Source organism: Salvelinus namaycush, chromosome 9, assembly GCF_016432855.1.
Source record: "Salvelinus namaycush isolate Seneca chromosome 9, SaNama_1.0, whole genome shotgun sequence".
Lineage (NCBI taxonomy): Eukaryota > Metazoa > Chordata > Actinopteri > Salmoniformes > Salmonidae > Salvelinus > Salvelinus namaycush.
This window is the reverse complement of record NC_052315.1, coordinates 7,120,656-7,138,155: the sequence shown is the minus strand read 5'-3', so window position 1 is coordinate 7,138,155 and position 17,500 is coordinate 7,120,656. Positions and strand designations below refer to the sequence as shown.

At 46.3% G+C, this 17,500-nt stretch overlaps 1 protein-coding gene across 1 annotated transcript in view; it reads left to right on the top strand.

The window, feature by feature from the left end:
* ptprsa (protein tyrosine phosphatase receptor type Sa) overlaps window positions 1-17,500 on the top strand; it is a 341,321-nt gene that overhangs the window by 286,705 nt on the left and 37,116 nt on the right. The window contains exons 30-33 of the mRNA XM_039000968.1: window positions 6,936-7,221; window positions 12,602-12,780; window positions 12,996-13,122; window positions 14,125-14,250. Coding sequence (XP_038856896.1) covers window positions 6,936-7,221; window positions 12,602-12,780; window positions 12,996-13,122; window positions 14,125-14,250 — 718 coding nt within the window. The remainder of the gene's footprint in view (window positions 1-6,935; window positions 7,222-12,601; window positions 12,781-12,995; window positions 13,123-14,124; window positions 14,251-17,500) is intronic.

Sequence of the window (17,500 nt, the reverse complement as noted above, 5' to 3'; positions counted from 1 at the left end):
AATCTTTTTCAACTAGTGTTTAATAAGGACTGCTTTGGTTTAATCCTATTCAACAAGTGTTTAATAAGGACTCTGCTTTGGTTTAAACTTTTTCAACTAGTATTTAATAAGGACTCTGCTTTGGTTTAATCTTTTTCAACTAATAAGGACTCGGATTTGGTTTAATCCTATTTAACTAGTGTTTAATAAGGACTCTGCTTTGGTTTAATCCTATTTAACTAGTGTTTAATAAGGACTCTGCTTTGGTTTAATCCTATTTAACTAGTGTTTAATAAGGACTCTGATTTGGTTTAATCCTATTCAACTAGTGTTTAATAAGGACACTGCTTTGGTTTAATCCTATTCAACTAGTGTTCAATTATAACTCTGCTTTGGTTTAATCCTATTCAACTAGTGTTCAATAAGGACTTTAATCTTATTAAAATCAAATACTTATCAGGAATCAAGGTAAGACCCAAGTGCAGACTGTGTGAAGTAACAATGTTTATTGTAACAACAGGTGCAGGCAAACGACAGGTCAAGGCAGGCAGGGGTCAATAATCCAGAGTAGAGGCCAAGGTACAGGACGGCAGGCAGGCTCAGAGTCAGGTCAGGCAGAGGTCCGTAATCCAGAGGTGGAGCAAGGTACAGGACGGCAGGCAGGCTCAGGGACAGGCAGAGTTCGGTAATCCAGAGATGGAGCAAAGGTACATGACTGCAGGGAGGCTCAGGGTCAGGGACAGGCAGAGTGGTCAGGCGGGTACAAGGACCAGGAGGACGAGAAAAAGAGAGACTGGAGAAAAACAGGACCAGAGACAAAACGCTGGTAGACTTGAACAAACAAGACGAACTGGCACAGACAGACAGAAAACACAGGTATAAATACACAGAGGCTAATGGGGAAGATGGGCGACACCTGGATGGTTGTGGAGACAAAGCACAAGGACAGGTGAAACAGATCAGGGTGTGACAATTGTATTTTTCACATGCGCCGAATACAACAGGTATTACGGTGAAATACTTACTTACAAGCCCTTAACCAACAATGCAGTTTTAAGAAAAATATGAGTTAAGAAAATATTTCATAATAAGTAAAATAATAAAATAACAGTAGCAAGGCTATATACAGGGGGTACCAGTACAGAGTCAATGTGTGGGGGTATATACAGGGGGTACCGGTACAGAGTCAATGTGTGGGGGTATATACAGGGGGTACCAGTACAGAGTCAATGTGTGGGGGTATATACAGGGGGTACCAGTACCAGTTTTCCTCTCTTTGTTCCAATGAACCATGGACCCAGCACTTGAAAATACTTTTTTTTAAATAACAAAACAACAACATTTACTTATTCTCTTCGATCACAAAATCTTTGTTATAGATCCCTCAAACTCAAATCTGGACCTCAAAGCCAGTTCCACTGCTTGTTTTCATTGTTCTCCTCTAATTAGGGACTGATTTAGACCTGGCACACCAGGTGGGTGCAATTCATTATCAGGTAGAACAGAAAACCAGCATGATCCTGACCTCGTAGGGTAAGAGTTGAGTACTCCTGCTATATAGGTCATTCTGGAAGTAGTCAGACCCCTTGACTTTTTCCACATTTTGTTACGTTACAGCCTTATCTCAAAATTGATTAAATAGTTTTTTCTCTCATCAATCTACACACAATACCCCATAATAACAAAGCAAAACCAGGTTTTTATAATATTTTTCAAATTTATTACAAATACAAAAAGGAAATATCACATTTACATAAGTATTCAGACCCTTTGCTCAGTGCTTTGTTGAAGCACCTTTGGCAGTGATTACACCCTCAAGTCTTCTTGGGTATGTGGCTACAACCTTGGCATACCTCTATTTGGGTAGTTTCGCCCCTTTTTCTCTGCAGATCCTCTCAAGCTCTGTCAGGTTGGATGGGGAACGTCGCTGCACAGCTATTTTCAGGTCTCTCCAGAGATGTTCGTTCGGGTTTAAGTCTGGGCTCTGGCCGGCCCACTCAAAAACATTCAGAGACTTGTCCCAAAGCCACTCCTGCGTTGTCTTGGCTGTGTGCTTAGGGTCGTTGTCCTGTTGGAAGGTGACCCTTGGCCCCAGTCTGAGGTCCTGAGCGTTCTGAAGCAGGTTTTCATCAAGGATCTCTCTGTACTTAGCTCCGTTCATCTTTCCCTCAATCCTGACTAGTCTCCCAGTCCCTGCCACTGAAAAACATCCCCACATGCCTGATTGGTGGTGTGCTGCAGAGCTGGTTGTCCATCTGGAAGGCTCTCCCATCTCCACAGAGGAACACTGGAGCTCTGTCAGAGTGACCATCGGGTTCTTGGTCACCTCCCTGACCAAGGCCCTTCTCCCCCGATTGCTCAGTTTGTCCGGGTTGCCAGCTCTAGGAAGTCTTGGTGGTTCCAAACTTCTTCCATTTAAGAATGATGTAAGCCACTGTGTTCTTGGGGACCTTCAATCCTGCAGACATTTTGTGGTACCGTTCCAGAGATCTATGCCTCGACACAATCCTGTCTCGGAGCTCTACGGACAATTCCTTCGACCTCATGGCTTGGTTTTTGCTCCGACATGCACTGTCAACTGTGGGACCTTATATAGACAGGTGTGTGCCTTTCCAAATCATGTCCAATCAATTGAATTTACCACAGGTGGACTCCAATCAAGTTGTAGAAACATCTCAAGGATGATCAATGGAAACAGGATGCACCTGAGCTCAATTTCAAGTCTCATAGCAAAAGGTGTGAATATTTGCGTAAATAAGGTATTTCTGTGTGTGTACACGGTTCAATGAATAGATCCAGCCAGACAGTGCTGGTAGAACAGTAGTAGTGGTGAGTAAAGTGAAGGTCACAGCTATCCAGTGTTTTAAAGCTAGATTGCAGGAGTCACTAACACACACACACACACCCTTCCTCTCACTCTCTGTCTCCCTAACCCTTACTTTCTCTATCAATTCAATTCAATTCAATTCAAGGGGCTTTATTGGCATGGGAAACATGTGTTAACATTGCCAAAGCAAGTGAGGTAGACAATACACAAAAGTGAAACAAACAATACAAATTAACAGTAAACATTACACATACAGAAGTTTCAAAACAATAAAGACATTACAAATGTCATATTATATATATACAGTGTTGTAACAATGTACAAATGATTAAAGCACACAAGTTAAAATAAATAAGCATAAATATGGGTTGTATTTACAATGGTGTTTGTTCTTCACTGGTTGCCCTTTTCTTGTGGCAACAGGTCACAAATCTTGCTGCTGTGATGGCACACTGTGGAATTTCACCCAGTAGATATGGGAGTTTATCAAAATTGGATTTGTTTTCGAATTCTTTGTGGATCTGTGTAATCTGAGGGAAATATGTGTCTCTAATATGGTCATACATTTGGCAGGAGGTTAGGAAGTGCAGCTCAGTTTCCACCTCATTTTGTGGGCAGTGTGCACATAGCCTGTCTTCTCTTGAGAGCCATGTCTGCCTACGGCGGCCTTTCTCAATAGCAAGGCTATGCTCACTGAGTCTGTACATAGTCAAAGCTTTCCTTAAGTTTGGGTCAGTCACAGTGGTCAGGTATTCTGCCACTGTGTACTCTCTGTTTAGGGCCAAATAGTTTGCTATTAATCCCTAGTTTGCTCTGTTTTTTTGTTAATTCTTTCCAATGTGTCAAGTAATTATCTTTTTGTTTTCTCATGATTTGGTTGGGTCTAATTGTGCTGTTGTCCTGGGGCTCTGTGGGGTGTGTTTGTGTTTGTGAACAGAGCCCCAGGACCAGCTTGCTTAGGGGACTCTTCTCCAGGTTCATCTCTCTGTAGGTGATGGCTTTGTTATGGAAGGTTTGGGAATCGCTTCCTTTTAGGTGGTTGTAGAATTTAACGGCTCTTTTCTGGATTTTGATAATTAGTGGGTATCGGCCTAATTCTGCTCTGCATGCATTATTTGGTGTTCTACGTTGTACACGGAGGATATTTTTGCAGAATTCTGCATGCAGAGTCTCAATTTGGTGTTTGCCCCATTTTGTGAAATCTTGGTTGGTGAGCGGACCCCAGACCTCACAACCATAAAGGGCAATGGGCTCTATGACTGATTCAAGTATTTTTAGCCAGATCCTAATTGGTATGTTGAAATTTATGTTCCTTTTGATGGCATAGAATGCCCTTCTTGCCTTGTCTCTCAGATCGTTCACAGCTTTGTGGAAGTTACCTGTGGTGCTGATGTTTAGGCCGAGGTATGTATAGTTTTTTGTGTGCTCTAGGGCAACGGTGTCTAGATGGAATTTGTGGTCCTGGCGACTGGACCTTTTTTGGAACACCATTATTTTGGTCTTACTGAGATTTACTGTCAGGGCCCAGGTCTGACAGAATCTGTGCAGAAGATCTAGGTGCTGCTGTAGGCCCTCCTTGGTTGGTGACAGAAGCACCAGATCATCAGCAAACAGTAGACATTTGACTTCGGATTCTAGTAGGGTGAGACCGGGTGCTGCAGACTGTTCTAGTGCCCGCGCCAATTCGTTGATATATATGTTGAAGAGGGTGGGGCTTAAGCTGCATCCCTGTCTCACCCCACGACCCTGTGTGAAGAAATGTGTGTGTTTTTTGCCAATTTTAACCGCACACTTGTTGTTTGTGTACATGGATTTTATAATGTCGTATGTTTTACCCCCAACACCACTTTCCATCAATTTGTATAGCAGACCCTCATGCCAAATTGAGTCGAAGGCTTTTTTGAAATCAACAAAGCATGAGAAGACTTTGCCTTTGTTTTGGTTTGTTTGGTTGTCAATTAGGGTGTGTAGGGTGAATACATGGTCTGTTGTACGGTAATTTGGTAAAAAGCCAATTTGACATTTGCTCAGTACATTGTGTTCATTGAGGAAATGTACGAGTCTGCTGTTAATGATAATGCAGAGTATTTTACCAAGGTTACTGTTGACGCATATTCCACGGTAGTTATTGGGGTCAAATTTGTCTCCACTTTTGTGGATTGGGGTGATCAGTCCTTGGTTCCAAATATTGGGGAAGATGCCAGAGCCAAGGACGATCATCTCTCACTCTCTCTCTCTCCATCTCTCTCCTCCCTCCCTCCCTCCATCTCTCTCTCTCTATCTCCATCTCTCTCCTCCCTCCCTCCCTCCATCTCTCTCTCTCTATCTCCATCTCTCACTCTCTCTCTCTCCATCTCTCTCCTCCCTCCCTCCCTCCATCTCTCTCTCTCTATCTCCATCTCTCACTCTCTCTCTCTCCATCTCTCTCCTCCCTCCCTCCCTCCATCTCTCTCTCTCTCTCTCTCTCTCTCTCTCTCTCTCTCTCTCTCTATCTCCATCTCTCACTCTCTCTCCATTTCTCACTCTCTCTCTCTCCATCTCTCTCTCCCTCTATCTCTCTTTCTCTCTCTCTCTCTCTCTCTCTCTCTCTCTCTCTCTCTGTCTCTCTGTCTCTCTCTCTCTCTCTCTCTCATATTGCCCCTTATTATCATCTCCTCCTGTCTTCAACCATGTCTTTGTTCTTTTATCTTCCCTTTCTTCTTCCCCTTCTCCTCCCTGACCCCGTGCCTCCCTCCTTCCTTCTCTCTCAAATTCATATTCCAACTTTATTTGCTCATGGTAAGAGCACCTTCTAATGGACTGAACGTTAGTTTGACTGGATCAGACAAACATTGTCAAAGCATTACACAATAAAGGGGAATCTCAAATGTGATCTGTGATGAAATTGTATCTGTCTTTTTTATGATTTTTTAAAGAGCAATCCCTAGTTTATCGATCGCTGCAGCTGTACACACCCCATCTGTAAATAGCCCACCCAATCTACCTACCTCATCCCCATAATGTTTTTATTTACTTTTTTTGCTCTTCATCATCTGCACATCTATCACTCCAGTGTTAATTTGCTAAATTGTAATTACTTCGCTACTATGGCCTATTTATTGCCTTACCTCCTCACACCATTAGCACACACTGTATATAGATTTTTCTATTGTGTTATTGACTGTACGTTTGTTTATCCCATGTGTAACTCTGTGTTGTTGTTTGTGTCACACTGCTTTGCTTTATCTTGGCCGAGTCACAGTTGTAAATGAGAACTTGTTCTCAACTGGCCCACCTGGTTAAATAAAGGTAAAATCAAAAATGTTCTCCCCTTCTCCCTCTCCTCCTCTCCCCCCCGCCCCACCCCTGTCCCGCTATCTCCCTCCTCTCCCCCCCGCCCCACCCCTGTCTCGCTATCTTTTTCCTCCCCCCCCGCCCCACCCTTGTCTCGTTATCTTCCCCCCCCGCCCCACCCCTGTCTCGCTATCTTTCTCTTCTCCCCCCCGCCCCACCCCTGTCTCGCTATCTCCCCCCCCCCCCCCCCGCCCCACCCCTGTCTCGCTATCTTTCTCCTCTCCCCCCGCCCCACCCTTGTCTCGCTATCTTCCCCCCCCGCCCCACCCCTGTCTTGCTATCGTTCTCTTCTCCCCCCCGCCCCACCCCTGTCTCGCTATCTCCCCCCCCCCCCCCGCCCCACCCCTGTCTCGCTATCTTTCTCCTGTCCCCCCGCCCCCCGCCCCACCCCTGTCTCGCTATCTTTCTCCTCCCCCCCGCCCCACCCCTGTCTCGCTATCTCCCTCCTCTCCCCCCGCCCCACCCCTGTCTCGCTATCTCCCTCCTCTCCCCCCCGCCCCACCCCTGTCTCACTATCCCCCTCCTCTCCACCCGCCCCACCCCTGTCTCGCTATCTCCCTCCTCTCCCCCCACCCCACCCATGTCTCGCTATCTCCCTCCTCTCCCCCCACCCCACCCCTGTCTCGCTATCTCCCTCCTCTCCCCCCGCCCCACCCCTGTCTCGCTATCTCCCTCCTCTCCCCCCGCCCCACCCCTGTCTCGCTATCTCCCTCCTCTCCCCCCGCCCCACCCCTGTCTCGCTATCTCCCTCCTCTCCCCCCCCCACCCCTGTCTCGCTATCTCCCTCCTCTTCCAGTGCGGGCGTGGGGCGGACAGGCTGCTTCATCGTGATCGACGCCATGCTGGAGCGCATCAAGCACGAGAAAACAGTAGACATCTACGGCCACGTGACCCTGATGCGATCGCAGCGGAACTACATGGTGCAGACGGAGGACCAGTACAGCTTCAACCACGACGCGCTGCTGGAGGCGGTGGCGTGCGGCAACACGGAGGTGGCAGCCAGGAGCCTGTTCTCCTACATCCAGAAGCTGGCCCAGGTGGAGACGGGCGAGCACGTCACCGGCATGGAGCTGGAGTTTAAGGTAGGTAATGGGGATGTAGGTGGGATGTAGGGAAACTGAATATGGGGAGGGTGGGGAAGACACAAAATGGAGTGGGAGCTGAGCCGGAGTTTAAGTTAGACCATAGACATACACTGTAGGTACGTAGGTCGCAGTGAACCAGAGAAAAGGAGGGTGGGGAAAGGCACAAAATTGAGGTTTATGTTCATGATAGAAGAAAGCTTGAAATATAAGGTTTAGGCCTACCAATACGAAACCATGAATCATGTTGAGACACGGAATGGAGGTTTTATCTCCAGTTGCCCCAATGCTCTGTCACATTCATGATATCTTTGAGCCAGAGGTAACACTACCAGTTAAATTGAAATGGCCTTGAAAATATATATTGACATATTTATTTTGTACCTGTACATTAAAATGGGCAAATCCTAACCCCATCACAATGAATGGAATAAAACATTTGAATAGACAGCTTACCCCCCCCCCGTACAACAACACACTTTACCTTGAATTACACATGTACACTCCCCCTATCTCGTCCCGAAATCATTTGTAATAAACCCAACCAGGGCTGTTACGGTGCCCTTATTACCGCCACACTGGCGGTCACGAGTCATGACAGCAGTCAAATTCCACGTGACTGTTTAGGCTTCTCCAAGCTCTGATGCTGCCGATGGTCATTAGCAGTCTACCAAACTTGCTAACTGCCTCTAATCATCCCTCTAATCACTCTGACATCAATGCATTTGAATTTGTATTTGTATTTTTCCGTTATTTTACCAGGTATGTTGACTGAGAACACATTCTCATTTACAGCAACGACCTGGGGAATAGTTACAGGGGAGAAGAGGGGGGATGAATGAGCCAATTGTAAACTGGGGATTATTAGGTGACCGTGATGGTTTGAGGGCCAGATTGGGAATTTAGCCAGGACACCGGGGTTAACACCCCTACTCTTACGACAAGTGCCATGGGATCTTTAATGACCTCAGAGAGTCAGGACACCTGTTTAACGTCCCATCCGAAAGACGGCACCCTACACAGGGCAGTGTCACCAATCACTGCCCTGGGGCATTGGGATATTTTTTAGACCAGAGGAAAGAGTGCCTCCTACTGGCCCTCCAACACCACTTCCAGCAGCACCTGGTCTCCCATCCAGGGACTGACCAGGACCAACCCTGCTTAGCTTCAGAAGCAAGCCAGCAGTGGTATGCACGAGAGCCCACGAGAGCCCATGAGCTCATGTTGCGCAACATTTCTATAGGCTATGCAATTGCATGAGAAAGTGATGGCCTCTACTAAAAAGATGAGGATCCGATCAGCTTTCTATAGGCTAGGCCTACTATATTTATTTCTCAACTTTTCTAATATTAAGCACATTGCTTCTCTTTATAACATGAGTATAGTCTACCTGGCTGGCATGAAAATGAACCAGGGAAAAACATTCTCCATTCGCTATGCATACTGTGGATGTATTTTTCCCCCTGCCCCCTTTTCGAGACAGATTTCTGATAAATGGTCCATTCTAAATCAAGGAAAACAGAAAGGAAAACGCAGCACACTGCTGCTCATGCTCCCAGGTGATATTTATTTACAATGTTTTGACCCTTCGTCAGGCATCCAGACCTAAGGGTGGGGGTGGAAGGCCCTATATATAGAGGCAGTACTCAGTGACATTACTTCCTGAAACAGGAGGTAAAAAAGGTATAACATAGTTTCACAATATTAACATTCAATGTATCAAAATATATGATCATACACAGAGAATGTAATCAATATTTAAAGTAATATACATACACATACAATATTCAATTAGGATTTTTTTTTAACTATTTAAAATTATTGAAACTATAAAAACGGTTTCAAGTCAAACTCCTTTTTAAGGTCAAGAGTAGACCGTGTGTTTAGCCTGTGGTTCCAGAAACATTCCCTTGTCCCCGCCCCTGCGTGACATCTTGACAATTTCTATTCCAATGTATCTCAGAGAGCTAATAGGATGTCAAGCTTGTACAAAATGAGCAGCAACCAGATTTGCTTTGTCTCACCTGTCCGTATATTGCTGCGGTGCTCACTGATCCGTGTCTTAAGGCTTCTACGGGTTTTCCCTCTGTAAGACAGACCACAAGGACATTTCAAAATGTAAATAACATCGGTGGACATGCAAGTAATCAGGCCCTTGATCTTCTAAATCAAAACAAATTTTACACATATTATTTAGTATATATAAAGACAAGATTAAAGCAAGAATAGTCTGATGGGTGACAATATTAGCCTATCAATTGTGAATGATTTATTATCACTTGTGAATGATGCCCAGCTTAAGGCAAGAAACAACTTTCAAATCATAGTAGCACACCTCATGTAGCCTAGCACAAAGGCCTATATGTTTGTATCACAATTAAAATGTTTGTATCACTGGGCAAATAACTTCTTCAAATGAAGCACATTAATCACTTTACAACCGGTGTAGAACCTAACTGGCATGCATATGCAGCACCTGAGTTTCAAGTTTGGGGAAGATCATTTTCACCATAAAAATTTACATTTTATTATAAAAGCATTACATGCATCATTTCATTTGCGGTTATATTTGAGAATGGTGTTTTTCTGCTATTGGAACATTTGCGCTTATAGCCTACTGCCATGTGCGCATTGCTGTACTTATAATGTGAAGAAATAGCCTAATAGTTTATCAACATTTTAAGCTAAACGTTCTGATCTGTTGCATCAGGCTCATTGCTTAAAACTGTTTTTTGATACTGGTGGTTGTATTAATTTGGGATCTATTGCATCCCACAACTGTCCCAGACTATGTTTGGAATATTACTTTCTAGCACAGAATAGAATAGGTAAACTTTTGTACTATGGGGGATAGTAGATTGACATAGGCTAGTGCTTTTGCTGTTCATCTTGTTGGCTGACAAAAAGTAAATTACAGTTTTTCCAATATCTTCAATATGCACTTTGGAATTGGAATAGGACCCGCGCAGTTGCGTGCCCGATGTGTCTGTCTTCACTTGTAGCCTGTGAGAAAGACCCGATCATGTGACAGAGAGCCATGTGAGTGAGAGGTGCTTCGGTACGCAGCCGGGAGAAGGGAATTCTAATTATTATATTCAGCCCAAGGGCACAAAGGCCACTGGCCGCAAAAAGTATGGATTTTTTTGGGGGGGGGGCATTACAGCCACACAAAAGGGATGCAGCTGGGAAGTTCTAGACATTATCAAGTGCTTATCAAATTGTGAATGAGAGACTGATGAAGTGTGTGCAGCCTGTGCAAAAAAAACAAAGCAGAGCTCATGCCTTTCATGCAACTTCTTTCAAGTCATCATTAGAGTCGCATCATGCAGTGTTAGAACGTATGAATGTATTAAAAATCAAAACATATAGCCCAACGTTTGTATCACAACTAAAGTTACATAAATAACTCTAATTTAAGCATATAGGAGGACTTGTTTCTTTGTTAACTGTTCATCACAGAATAGTGAGCACTCCCTCAAATCATTTGGAGAAAATATCCTTTCTGTTTTATTCAGCTTTGTTCAATTGTATTCTTCATTATATAAAATAATGCCACAGAATACTAAGCAAATCTTGTCTGCTAAATGAACTAGTGTAGCCCAAAGCCATATGGCATAGCCAGATCAGGACCTAACATAAGGACAACTCAGAGTATGCTATTGCCAGGTCGCAATTGTAAATGAGAACTTGTTCTCAATTGGCCTACCTGGTTAAATAAAGGTAAAATAAAATAAATACAAATAAAATAAAAATGTTTTTCTTCTGAAATAGATTAAATTTTCTTCATATCATGTTTCTTTAGACCTGTCTAAAATAAATAATGGATTTATTGTGATGGTGTAGGCTATATTACATGGATTTATTACAGTTTTTAAAATGTAGATGTTCCAAAGGTCTGCATCAGTGGCTTGTAGACTATGTGTGGAAGCCAGTAGATGCTAAATGTGTTTATGTTAATTACCGTGAGTTATTTGCTTGACAATCACCGGCTGATGAAATTTTGTGACCACCACAGCCCTAGTCTCTCCAGGGATGTTTGATCGGGTTCAAGTCCGTGCTCTGGCTGGGCCACTCAAGGACATTCAGAGACTTGTCCCGAAGCCACACCTGCGTTGTCTTGGCTGTGTGCTTAGGGTCCTTGTCCTGTTGGAAGGTGAACCTTCCTATAGGCTGGAGATCAGTCGCCCATAGTGATCTTTGTCATTGTTTACTAACTACTGCCCACACCAGACCTGGGTTCAAATAGTATTTGTTGTTTTTTTTCTTTCACATTCGCTAGCTATGCTCGACTAAGCTTGCCTGGCCCAATGGAATAGTCCTAAAAGTGCAAATCATGTTCAGCATCATGTCCACTCGGCCAGTTGTAGGCGTCATCACAAGTACAGTATCATCCTGAACTCCTTGTGGAAAGGGGCACGACAGTGGAGAAAACATGGCAGCTAAGGTTGTTTCTACGACTAGAGCTTTCCTAGGTGCATGTCTGCCCTTAGGGGGGAAGGGGAAAAGGAGGATCTGTTGCCAGATTGGGTTGTTTCCAAACCATCCGCCCGGTGTTTGGTGTAGCAGCAGCTCTGGGCGTCTTTAGACTTGCCAGCCTGTCTCATGCCCTTCCGAGTGCCTCTATGAAACAGGGATCAAAGGGAGGACAGGAGAGAGGGAGGAGAGGAGAGGAGGGAGGAGAGGAGAGGAGAGGAGGGAGACAGGAGAGAGAGAAGAGAGGAGAGGAGGGAGACAGGAGAGGAGGGAGACAGGAGAGGGGAAAGAAAGGATGGAGGGAGGAGAGAGTGTGGGTGCGTGTGCGCGTGTCATTATCAAAGACTCCAGTGACCCACTTTTACTTTTTGCAGCGAGAGAGAGCTTTCTGGTTTATTGCCTTATGGAAAACCTGCTTTAGAGTTTCAGTTTGATGGTAGCTTGTTAATGTAGTGCCTGAAATCATAGTACCTTACCTCAGAGCAGCTCACACAAGACACACTGCAAAGTGCAGGGCAATGAAAAGAAAATGGGGATTAGAATAAAGGCTGTGCTCTTTGATTTCTCCATCCAGTCATATTAGGAATACATTCATCAATTAGATATGTCTGCATTTTGAAGGTGCTTTAGCGATCAGCTCAGATCTTTACTACTCTGCAGTCCTTCATCTCTCTCTACTTCTATCATCTCTCCTTCTCTCACTTTCTATCCTTCCCACTGTCACTCCATTCCCCTCCATCCATCCCTCTGTCTCCCACCCCTTCTCCTTACCTCTCTATATCCCACTCTCAATCCTTCCTTTTCCCCCCTCCCTCTCTCTCTCCACCCCCCTTCCCCTCTCTCCTTCCTCACCACCCATCTCTCCCTCCCTCCCTTCCTCCCTCCATCCACCCACCCCTCTCTACAGCGCCTAGCCAACTCCAAGGCCCATACATCCAGGTTTATCAGTGCCAACCTGCCCTGCAACAAGTTCAAGAACCGTCTGGTGAACATCATGCCCTACGAGACCACCCGCGTCTGCCTGCAGCCAATCAGAGGCCTCGAGGGCTCAGACTACATCAACGCCAGCTTCATCGACGGATACAGGTAGGTGGAATGGGTGGGTGTGAGTCGGAAGTGTGTGTAAGTGGGGAGGTGTTAGAACGAGTGAGTGAGAGAGTGAGAGAGTGCACGAGTGAGCGAACAGCAAGTGTGACAATATCAAAATCGCAATAAACCTGTTTCAATGGTTTGATGAAACTGATTAGGGAGCGGACTCTCCCTGCTACATGTCTGACCTGAATGTGTGTTTGTGTTGCCAGGCAACAGAAGGCCTACATCGCAACGCAGGGCCCGTTGGCAGAGACCACAGAGGACTTCTGGAGGATGATGTGGGAGAACAACTCCACTATTGTAGTCATGCTCACCAAACTCCGAGAGATGGGCAGGGTAGGGAGCCTCTCTCTCTCTCTCCTGTCTCTCTTCCTCTCCTCTCTTCCCCCTCTCCTGTCTCCCTCCTCTCTTCCCCCTTTCCTGTCACTCTCTCTCTCCTCTCCTCTCTTCCCCCTCTCCTGTCTCTCTCCTCTCCTCCCCCTCTCCTGTCTCCCTCCTCTCCTCCCCTCTCCTGTCTCGCTCTCTCTCTCCTGTCTCTGTCTCTCCTGTCTCCCTCCTCTCCTCTTCCCTCTCTCCTGTCTCTCTCTCTTCTGCCTCCCTCCTCTCCTCTCTTCCCTCTCTCCTGTCTCTTCTCTCTCCTGTCTCCCTCCTCTCCTCTCTTCCCCCTCTCGTGTCTCTCTCTCTCCTGTCTCCCTCCTCTCCTCTCTTCCCTCTCTCCTGTCTCCCTCCTCTCCTCTTCCCCCTCTCCTGTCTCCCTCTCTCCTGTCTCCCTCCTCTCCTCTCTTCTCCCTCTCCTGTCTCCCTCTCTCATGCCTCCCTCCTCTCCTCTCTTCTCCCTCTCCTGTCTCCCTCTCTCCTGTCTCCCCCTCTCATCTCCCTCCCCTGTCTCCCTCTCTCGTGTCTCCCTCCTCTCCTCTCTTCCCTCTCTCCTGTCTCCCTCCTCTCCTCTCTTCTCTCTCTCCTGTCTCTCTCTCTCCTGTCTCCCTCCTCTCCTCTCTTCCCTCTGTCCTGTCCTCCCTTTGATCCCTGATTCACAGAGGCACTCGGAAGGGTATTAGACAGGCTCTCTCTCTCTCTCTCTCTCACACTCTCACACTCTCACACACACACACACACACACACACACACACACACACACACACACACACACACACACCTCAAGCATTCTTCATTCTGTCCATCATTTACTGTCGTTATCCTGTGTAGTGCAGTCTGTACCACGACTCTAAATGGAACCTGCACAAACTGTTTCCTATGTGTCCACGTTTATCTCAATGTGTATTTTCTCCTCACCCCCCTCATATCTGGGTGTCTCACTCTCTCCCTGTGTGTCCACAGGAAAAGTGTCATCAGTACTGGCCCGCTGAGCGTTCGGCCAGATACCAGTACTTTGTGGTGGACCCCATGGCTGAGTACAACATGCCCCAGTACATCCTCCGAGAGTTCAAAGTCACCGATGCCAGGGTGAGTATGTGTTTGTACGTGCGTGCATCCATGCGTAGGTCCGTGTGTGTGTGTGTGTGTGTGTGTGTGTGTGTGTGTGTGTGTGTGTGTGTGTGACTGCTTTCCTTAGAGATGGCTCATTCTATTTCTATTCGTGTCGCTCTGCCATTGATACTATGCCTCTTAGAATGGCTCCTACTGTGTATGCCTACCACGTGTTCCATTTAACCTTTCACCTCTATCATCAGTGAGGCTGGAGGAAGCCAAGCTGATTGCGGCCATTTTCCCTCCATCACATGACTATACAGTGCTGATGGGGAAGGTGTCATGAGGGCGATAGTATGATTGCTCTTTATACCACGTTTAAAGGGGCAATCCGCTGTTCAAACAACTACAAAGCAGGCACCCTGCCACTGCTTTGGTGAACACCTGAGGGATGGGTTTGGAGAAGGTCACAGACGCCTTTAATGACAATGTTTAGATCACGTGAGAGTTTTAACCTGACGAATATCCTCTTTATCGAAACGTTGTATAAACGTTTCATATACGTTGTATATGTGTTATTAGGAGCATACAGCGTAAGGGATTTTTATCCATTAACCCAATACCTACGTTTTTTGAAGGATGTGCATAGTACCACAACCATTTCTATGATAGTATGATTACCCGTGGTCTGTCTAAGCACCAAGGCCCATTGTACAGTATAGGCAGCGGCCATTTTGTGTCCAAATGTAGAGTTAACTGTACTGCAGAACACTGGCCTACCTGGGACTGGCGCACGTGTTGGATTGCTGCTTGAGCCGGCATGGCGGCTAGTAAGGAGGGCTCATGTTGGTCTGAACCTGGCCTAGCCCTCAGCCCCTTGCTACTCCCACTGGGCAGATTAGACATACATGCAGTTTAAGATGGTGCTTTAGGTACCACACACACACGGTCTCTCTCTTACATGAATACATACACCCCACACACACACACAGTATACCCTCCCCTCAAACTCACACACACACAGTAAGGATTGTCTGTGAAGGGTGAACTGGAGCGGCAGCAGCAGTGGTTCTAGACTGTGGTAATTGTGGGCCGAACGCGTAAGCAATGAAAGGACCTGTAATCAGAGATGACTGAAGGAAGAGAGGGAGGCAGACGAGGAGAAGAGAGAGAGAGAGAGAGGGAAGAGAGAGAGTAGAGAGAGAGAAAGAGTGAAGAGAGAGGGGGAAAGAGAGAGAGAGTGGGGGAGAGAGGGAAGAGAGAGAGTGGGGGGAGGAGGGAGGGGGAGGAGAGAGAGGGGAGAGAGAGAGAGAAAAGAGAGAGAAAAGAGAGAGAAAAGAGGGAGAAAAGAGTTGGCCTATGATACTTTTTTTTTAAACTTTGTTAACGATTCTGTAGACTAGTAATCAAGGAAAGGAGATGAGGCTGGAGACTAGGGGATGTTTTGGGCAGTTTAGGATGTAGCCTCCTCTACTTACCTATCCTTTCTTTCCTGATCGTGAACCTGAAATCAATTTAAAGGTATAAATAGTCAAGTTGAAGCTTATCCACTTGGTTCAATTATCAATGTTCACCGAAGGAAAGGAGACTAGGAACTAGGGAATGTTTGAGTATTGCTTTGGGGTGCTGTGTCTTCTCTTCAGCCTCACCTTCCAAAATCATCTTCCTTCCCTCCCGGTGGACTACTGACATTAAGACACCACTATAATTGACTATCCTTTAGCGGAGATTCAAATTAAGCCATTTTCTCAAGAAATCCAGTCTTCACCGATGTGGGTGGCCACCCTCCAATTCACTCCCCCCCCCCCGTATCCTTCCTCCTCCTTCGCTCCATCTGTCAGCTTGCTCCATCGATCAGTCCTCTGTCCAGGATTACCTCATTTAACACGGTGTCCAGAAGAATACGCTTGTCACGCCAGGCTCCCTATTGATTTCCTCTAACCGGGACTTATTCCACGGCAAAAACTACAAGCTAAAATGGATTGAGAGATCGAGGGAGAGAAAGAGAGAGACGGGGGAGAGAGAGAGGGACAAGGAGGGAGCGAGAAAGAGAGACTGAGGGAGTGAGAGAAAGGGAAGACTGTCAGAGAGTGAGAGCGAAAGGGAGAAATAGTGATATCTGACAGATGGATGTCAGCGGAGACAGTAGTGATAGCCTGACAGATGGATGTCAGCGGAGACAGTAGTGATAGTCTGACAGATGGATGTCAGCGGAGACAGTAGTGATAGCCTGACAGATGGATGTCAGCGGAGACAGTAGTGATAGCCTGACAGATGGATGTCAGGGGAGACAGTAGTGATAGCCTGACAGATGGATGTCAGCGGAGACAGTAGTGATAACCTGACAGATGGATGTCAGCGGAGACAGTAGTGATAGCCTGACAGATGGATGTCAGCGGAGACAGTAGTGATAGCCTGACAGATGGATGTCAGAGGAGACAGTAGTGATAACCTGACAGATGGATGTCAGCGGAGACAGTAGTGATAGCCTGACAGATGGATGTCAGCGGAGACAGTAGTGATAGCCTGACAGATGGATGTCAGAGGAGACAGTAGTGATAACCTGACAGATGGATGTCAGCGGAGACAGTAGTGATAGCCTGACAGATGGATGTCAGCGGAGACAGTAGTGATAGCCTGACAGATGGATGTCAGAGGAGACAGTAGTGATAACCTGACAGATGGATGTCAGCGGAGACAGTAGTGATAGCCTGACAGATGGATGTCAGCGGAGACAGTAGTGATAGCCTGACAGATGGATGTCAGCGGAGACAGTAGTGATAGCCTGACAGATGGATGTCAGCGGAGACAGTAGTGATAGCCTGACAGATGGATGTCAGCAGAGACAGGTCATTGTAGTGTTGTATGAGTGTGAAGTTGAACTGGGCTTGTTGTTGTTCTTACTGTTGTTGAGCGGTCTATCAGACACAGATTGTGACCTGGTGGTTCGCTGACCTCACATCAGTTTCTCTCCATGGTGTGTGGAATGAAACAGTTATTGTTTCTCAATGTTGGCTTTTACTGACCCACCCCTCTCTCTTCTTCTGTTGCCATCTGTCCTCCTCCCTTACCTCTCTCATCCCACCCCTCTCTCTTCTTCTGTTGTCATCCATCCTCCTCCCTTACCTCTCTCATCCCACCCCTCTCTCTTCTTCTGTCATCCCTCCTCCCTTACCTCTCTCATCCCACTCCTCTCTCTTCTTCTGTTGTCATCCATCCTCCTCCCTTACCTCTCTCATCCCACCCCTCTCTCTTATTCTGTTGTTATCCGTCCTCCCTTACCTCT